The sequence below is a fragment of the Penaeus japonicus genome, unplaced genomic scaffold, assembly GCF_977035675.1.
Source record: "Penaeus japonicus unplaced genomic scaffold, GWHDUDI00000001_assembly GWHDUDI00000032, whole genome shotgun sequence".
NCBI classification, from domain to species: Eukaryota; Metazoa; Arthropoda; class Malacostraca; order Decapoda; family Penaeidae; genus Penaeus; species Penaeus japonicus.
In genome coordinates this window covers 28,843,261-28,850,760 of record NW_028234434.1, presented here as the reverse complement: position 1 = coordinate 28,850,760, position 7,500 = coordinate 28,843,261, and the positions used below count along the sequence as shown (strand labels likewise).

Sequence of the window (7,500 nt, the reverse complement as noted above, 5' to 3'; positions counted from 1 at the left end):
TGCTGTTTTCAACCCGAAAGGTAATTTAGTAAATTGCATTAAATCACACTTTGCAGCAAAAGCAGTATGCGGTTTAGATCGTTCGCTCAGAGGAATTTGCCAATAGCCTTTACACAAATCAATTTCTGTGAAGAACTTATCACCCCTGAAATTTCCCAGCGCTTCGTCCATATAAGGCATCGGTTCAGCATCGAATAGGCTGACATCATTTAAAGCTCGGAAATCTACACAGAATCTCCAAGTGTTATTAGACTTTTTGACAAGAACTACGGGCAAGCAATATGGCGAATCTGATGGTTCAATTACACCAAGATCTTTCATTCGCTGTACTTCGTCTTCAAATGGTTTAACCAAATTATGAGGAATTGTATAAGGTTTACGGTGCACTGGTTCGCTGGTGGTTAGTTTGATATCGTGAGTTATAGTGCTAGTTAAACCAGGGTTATTCGAAAATACGTCTGGATATTTTTCGAGCAAGTCTCTCAATTCTGCAACCTGTTTGCGAGTTAAATTTGCATTGATATTGAATTCCTTTGCAAAATTATCCATAACGGCAATATCGCACGTATCATCATTAGCTAGATCGTCGTCTACAACACACATCTGACAAACTTTTGACTCATTATAGTCTTCTCTCTTAATGAACTTTTTCATCATATTAATGTGATAAAGTTTTACTTTACCCCTTACTCTTACCAAATAATCCACGCCGTTATCATGACGTTTCATTACCGTGTATGGACCCTTCCACTGCATAGTGAGTTTATTATGAGTCGAGGGAAGTAAGATGAGCACTTCATCGCCAACAGCAAGTGAGCGAGCTTTCGCGCCGCGATCGAAATAAGCCTTATATAATTTGCTGTTGATATTAGCATGAGACGAAGCCAACTGCGCCGATTCTTCTAGTTTAGTTCTTAAATCTAGCACATAATTGTAGGAGTTCTTTACCTCACCATCCAAATCATCATTTGTCCAAAGCTCATACAAAATTGTAAGAGGTCCGCGAACTCTTCGGCCATACAGCAGTTCAAAAGGGGAGAACTTCAAAGTATCATTTGGGATTTCGCGATATGCAAACAATACTGAGGGAATATATCGATCCCAGTCTTTAGGCTGCTCAATGCATAGTTTCTTTAGCATCGATTTCAAAACTGCGTGAAATCGCTCTACTGTTCCATTGCAACAGGCGTGATAAGGGCTCGTGAAGATAGCTTTGATACACAATAATCTGTTTATCTCGTTCATCAGATCTGATTTGAACTGCGTTCCGCGGTCAGACAATATTTCTTTCGGAATACCAACACGGGAAAATATGTCAATTAAACTTTCAGCGACAGTTACTGTGTCAATGTTACGTAAAGGAACAGCTTCGGGGAAACGAGTAGCACAGTCAATTAAGGTGAGAATATACCTGTGACCTCGTTCGGAAGGAGTTAACGGCCCGACAAGGTCTATTGCAACTCGGGCAAACGGCTCGCTTATTACGGGCATAGATACTAACGGGACTTTCTTTACTTTCCCTTTAGGTGAAAGTTTCTGGCATGTAGGGCAGGATCGACAGAATCGTTTTATATCGGCGCCCGCGCCGGGCCAGAAGAATTTATAGAATATCTTTTCGGATGTTTTACGGTGGGAGAAGTGTCCACCAACAGGAGAATCGTGAGCAGTGGATAGTACGACATTCCGGAACTTACTGAGAACCACCAATTGCCTCACTCCGACCTCGGTTTCATTTTTACTTTGAACGCACGTCCTGTAAATGAGATCATTAATGTTTTCGTACTTTACAGATCTAGACTTTACATTCACCGTATCCCCGCTGGCGACTTTAGTTCTAACATCTTTTAGCGTGGGGCACTTGCTTTGCTCGCTAATCAATTCCTGCTTAGAAATATCTTTAGTTATCACATCAGGCATAATTAAAGAAAGAGGATTAGCAATGTTAGCTATTTTAGAACTTCGGGTCTGAACTCCCATCACTACGTCATTAATAAGCGTTACCGCGTTGTCATTTGCCATAAGAGCATCATTATTTGATTCTAGATCACCTGTCAAGTTTAACGCAGGTATTTTTACTCCCGGTACCATTCCGATTAGAATATCGGTGAATTTAATAGGCGCCGCGACGGCATTAACCCAGCCAGTCAAAAATTTACTCTTAATGAAACACCGAATTTCAGGAAAAGTTTTACCGACACCTAGGTAATCATAGAGAGTAACAGTCTTTCGACGTTTCACATACGGGGGAATCAGAGTCTTTAATTATTACAGTTGAACATCCGGAATCAAAGAGAGCATTAACGGGTTTATTAAACAAAACCACTTTATCTGTAATACTGTTCTGAGGGGTAAGATCGGTTTCAAATACAAAGTTTACTTTTGATGACCCTGACCTCGCTCGTTTTAATTCAGGGCAATTTGGACGGATATGACTTGTTGCCTTACAATTATGACATACTGCTTCAGATTTACCTTCGCGCTTTTCGCTCGTTTCGTCTCTGGCGATAAAAGCCTTTCGCGATCTAACACTGCGATGCGCGGCTCGGAAACGATCGGCAGCTTGAGTCATATCCAAAGTGCTGTTAAATAACCTTTCCTTCAAAAATATCCACATGCCCAAGGAACAGTTACTTATTAATTGATCTCTTAATAAGAAAACACAAAGGTCATTAAATTCCTCCTTCACTTCACTAAGGCTGAGCCAACTTCTGAGATATTGATCGATTCTAGTTACCAATTGAACATACGACTCGTCACTCACTTTGCTCTCCCTGGATTGCTTACGGTAAGATTCAGCATCTAGGCAATATGTCTTAAGTAGGGCATCTTTGACACAATCATAGCTACAGAGAATATCATTAGGCAAACTAGTGTAAGTCTTCAAGGCTTTACCTGTTAAATGTGCTCCAAGATAAACATGATAAAGTTTAAGTTCCCAGTTATGCAACTCAGCAATTTTCTCGAAACGCATGATATAATCATGAATATCATCTTTACCCTCATTAAAATTAGGCAATTTTAAGTCAGGAAATGTGAATTGACCTGAATTTACAATCCCTTGGTTTCCGATTCCCAATTTAGCCATTTCCAATTCATGCTGGCGTTGTTTTCTCGCTTCTTCCGCCCTCAAACTCTAATTTCTTAAACTCCCTCTCTTTCTGCCTCTCTTCTCTTTCTCTATGTTTCTCCTCTCTTTCTACTTCTCCTTTGTATCTTTCTTCTTCACGAGAAACTAACGTATTAATGTCTGCAGGGGAAAGTCCCGCTTCTTGAGCGGTCTTTACAATATCAATAATATTGAAAGTTATCATCTTAAACCCGAATGAAAATTACTTAACCTATTTAAACAAGGAAAATAACTATTGCCAGCGCAACATTAAATCCATACAATAAAGTTAATATAAAACAAAAGTAATCAATAGCGTTCAGATTCTTCTAAATCGCATTACGTTAATATTAAAGTCGTTAATAGTAATGGCAGAAATACAGCACCTTTACAATTAAGACGTTGTGAACGCAACGAATAAGCTACGATCACCGGGTATACCAGTCTTGAATCAATCAATAAAATTCAACGACTTATCCCAGCCATGTAATTATCGCACACACGAATACATTGACCATGGCATAACAAAACGACGAAACCGCTTAAACAAGTGTGGAAGGCAAGTGGGATTTGTCACTACGCGAAATCCTCACAAGTATGACACGAATGCAGGAACAAACAACCGCAAACACTCATCACACATCCAACACTAGACTTAGACCTTAAGAAAAGTGACCTCATCCATTTGATGACCCGTCGCCACTCAGCACAGCCGGCCACCTTCTCCGTTCTTCACGTTACAAACTGAGGAAACACAAGAATTATTAATAAATGGTTTCATTACAAACACTTCCTCGAGTATCGGCTAATCATGGGATCATCCTACTCACTGCGCCACTTTGTCAGGGGTTTAGTTATTATTCAAGGTCTTTGGCCCCTTTGGTTTCTTTTATGTATGATCCTTGGAATGATTAATTGCCACTCGAGGTTAAAAAGCAAACTTGGTCATATCCAAACCACATATATTTACACATATTTACAGCCACAAAATAAATAGAACACAACACAAACAAAATATAGATATGGTAGCCTTTGTTAGGTATGAAGCAGGCGGTGTTCTTGATGTTCAGGATGTAACACCGGAAGTAGTGGCACCAGAGGTTGTGGAGCCAAAAGCTGTGGTACCAGAGCACAGCTCGGGTCAGTTATTACAGCAAATACCAGAACAGTTTAACAGCTTCTATCTGCATTCACCTATGGAGGCTAGAAAAATAATATTGTAAAATAGCAATACTATTCATTTTCACAATATATACACTAATATAATTGAAGTGTATCAGTAGAAAATTATTATATTACAGTATACTCACATGAGTGTGAATAGGCGAGAAGACCGGAGCTAAGTGACCGTCCATGCTGAGTGGGTCACCTACGTTGCTTTGGTGGCGGGAAATCAAAAGGAATTTGCACACACACACACCAACAAACAAAACAAACAAACGACCAAATGGTCAGTCAGCAACTGACAACAATTGAGGTGAAACCACCATATAAAACCCTTTACATAGCCCCCCAATTTAACTTAAATCTATTAGATTTTAGTTAAGTGGGGTTTCACGTCAATTTATATCTACCGAACATCGACTGAGGGCATCAGCACCGACGTTGTCAACACCTTTGATATACTGTATTATGAAAGAGTATGCCTGTAAGGCCAAAGACCAGCGCATAAGTCTGCCATTACTATTCCTCATATTCCGTAAATATGTTAATGGCTGTTGGTCTGTCTGCAGAATGAACTCTTTACCATACAAATAAGTCTTAAATCTTTCTATTCCCCACACAATAGCGAGGCATTCGCGTTCTATAACAGCGTAATGTTTCTCGCGGTCTAATAATGTACGGCTGGCATATGCAATCGGCATTAATACGCAGTTATTCTCTTGCAGTAATATCGCCCCCAAGCCCGTATCAGAAGCATCAGTTCGTAAGAAAAATGGCTTGTTATGATCGGGTAAAGTGAGAATTGGGGCATTCACTAACTTTTGCTTTAACAAGTCAATCCTAGCAATCTGTTCTTCATTCCATGATAGCATGTTGCTATTATATTTCCTCAACAATATATTGATAGGAGATACAATATCCGCAAAGTTATGAATAAATTTACGGTAAAAAGAGACAGTACCCAAAAATGATCTTAATTGTTTCTTCGTCTTTGGAAGAGGCATATCTACAATGGCTTTGATTTTATCATCAACAGGCTTAAGACAATTATTACCCAGAGTGAAACCCAAATACTTTATACTAGCATAGCCAAAGAAGCATTTATCAGGTCCAGCAGTTAGTCCGTGAGCACGCAACTGGTCAAGCAGATTAGCTAGATCGACTAAATGATCTTTCCAGTTCTTATTGTGAACAACAATGTTATCAAAATAACAGTCAGTGTTATTTAGACCATTAATTACCCTCCTCATTAGTCTTATGAAAGTAGCGCACGCTGTTTTCAACCCGAAAGGTAATCTAGTAAATTGCATTAAACCACACTTTGCAGCAAAAGCAGTATACTGTTTGGATCGTTCGCTCAGAGGAATTTGCCAGTAGCCTTTACACAAATCTATTTCTGTGAAGAATTTATCTCCCATGAAATTTCCCAGCGCTTCATCCATAGAAGGCATCGGTTCAGCATCGAATAGGCTGACATCATTTAAAGCTCGGAAATCTACACAGAATCTCCAAGTGTTATTAGACTTTTTGACGAGGACTACGGGCGAGCAATATGGCGAATCTGATGGTTCAATTACACCAAGATCTTTCATTCGCTGTACTTCGTCTTCAAATGGTTTAACCAAATTATGAGGAATTGCATAAGGTTTACGGTGCACTGGTTCGCTGGTGGTTAGTTTGATATCGTGAGTTATAGTGCTAGTTAAACCAGGGTTATTCGAAAATACGTCTGGATATTTTTCGAGCAAGTCTCTCAATTCTGCAACCTGTTTGTGAGTTAAATTTGCATTGATATTGAATTCCTTTGCAAAATTATCCATAATGGCAATATCGCACGTATCATCACTAGCTAGATCGTCGTCTACAACACACATCTGACAAACTTTTGACTCATTATAGTCTTCTCTCTTAATGAACTTTTTCATCATATTAATGTGATAAAGTTTTACTTTACCCCTTACTCTTACCAAATAATCCACGCCGTTATCATGACGTTTCATTACCGTGTATGGTCCCTTCCACTGCATAGTGAGTTTATTATGAGTCGAGGGAAGTAAGATGAGCACTTCATCGCCAACAGCAAGTGAGCGAGCTTTCGCGCCGCGATCGAAATAAGTCTTATATAATTTGCTGTTGATATTAGCATGAGACGAAGCTAACTGCGCCGATTCCTCTAGTTTAGTTCTTAAATCTAGCACATAACTGTAGGAGTTCTTTACCTCACTATCCAAATCATCATTTGTCCAAAGCTCATACAAAATTGTGAGAGGTCCGCGAACTCTTCGGCCATACAGCAGTTCAAAAGGGGAGAACTTCAAAGTATCATTTGGGATTTCGCGATATGCAAACAGTACTGAGGGAATATATCGATCCCAGTCTTTAGGCTGCTCAATGCATAGTTTCTTTAGCATCGATTTCAAAACTGCGTGAAATCGCTCTACTGTTCCATTGCAACAGCCGTGATAAGGGCTCGTGAAGATAGCTTTGATGCACAATAATCTGTTTATTTCGTTCATCAGATCTGATTTGAACTGCGTTCCGCGGTCAGACAACATTTCTTTTGGAATACCAACACGGGAAACTATGTCAATTAAACTTTCAGCGACAGTTACTGTGTCAATGTTACGTAAAGGAACAGCTTCGGGGAAACGAGTAGCACAGTCAATTAAGGTGAGAATATACCTGTGACCTCGTTCGGAAGGAGTTAACGGCCCGACAAGGTCTATTGCAACTCGGGCAAACGGCTCGCTTATTACGGGCATAGATACTAACGGGACTTTCTTTACTTTCCCTTTAGGTGAAAGTTTCTGGCATATAGGGCAGGATCGACAGAATCGTTTTATATCGGCGCCCGCGCCGGGCCAGAAGAATTTATAGAATATCTTTTCGGATGTTTTACGGTGGGAGAAGTGTCCACCAACAGGAGAATCGTGAGCAGTGGATAGTACGACATTCCGGAACTTACTGGGAACCACCAATTGCTTCATTCCAACCTCGGTTTCATTTTTACTTTGAACGCACGTCCTGTAAATGAGATCATTGATGTTTTCGTACTTTACAGATCTAGACTTTACATTCACCGTATCCCCGCTGGCGACTTTAGTTCTAACATCTTTTAGCGTGGGGCACTTGCTTTGCTCGCTAATCAATTCCTGCTTAGAAATATCTTTAGTTATCACATCAGGCATAATTAAAGAAAGAGGATTAGCAATGTTAGCTATTTTAGAACT

General features: G+C 39.8%; 2 protein-coding genes across 2 annotated transcripts in view; both read right to left on the bottom strand.

Moving 5' to 3' along the window:
- The window catches only part of LOC147467989 (uncharacterized), a 3,653-nt gene extending 568 nt beyond the window's left edge, over positions 1-3,085 (bottom strand). The window contains exons 1-3 of the mRNA XM_086556217.1: positions 2,762-3,085; positions 2,446-2,559; positions 50-2,223 (exon numbers count right to left, since the gene is read on the bottom strand). Coding sequence (XP_086412343.1) covers positions 50-2,223; positions 2,446-2,559; positions 2,762-3,085 — 2,612 coding nt within the window. The remainder of the gene's footprint in view (positions 1-49; positions 2,224-2,445; positions 2,560-2,761) is intronic.
- Positions 3,086-6,707: 3,622 nt separating this feature from the next.
- Positions 6,708-7,500, bottom strand: part of LOC147467988 (uncharacterized) — a 1,922-nt gene continuing 1,129 nt past the window's right edge. Inside the window, exons 3-4 of the mRNA XM_086556216.1 lie at positions 6,844-7,500; positions 6,708-6,752 (exon numbers count right to left, since the gene is read on the bottom strand). The exon at positions 6,844-7,500 is cut by the window's right edge and continues 297 nt beyond it. Of these exons, the coding sequence (XP_086412342.1) occupies positions 6,708-6,752; positions 6,844-7,500 (702 nt within the window). The remainder of the gene's footprint in view (positions 6,753-6,843) is intronic.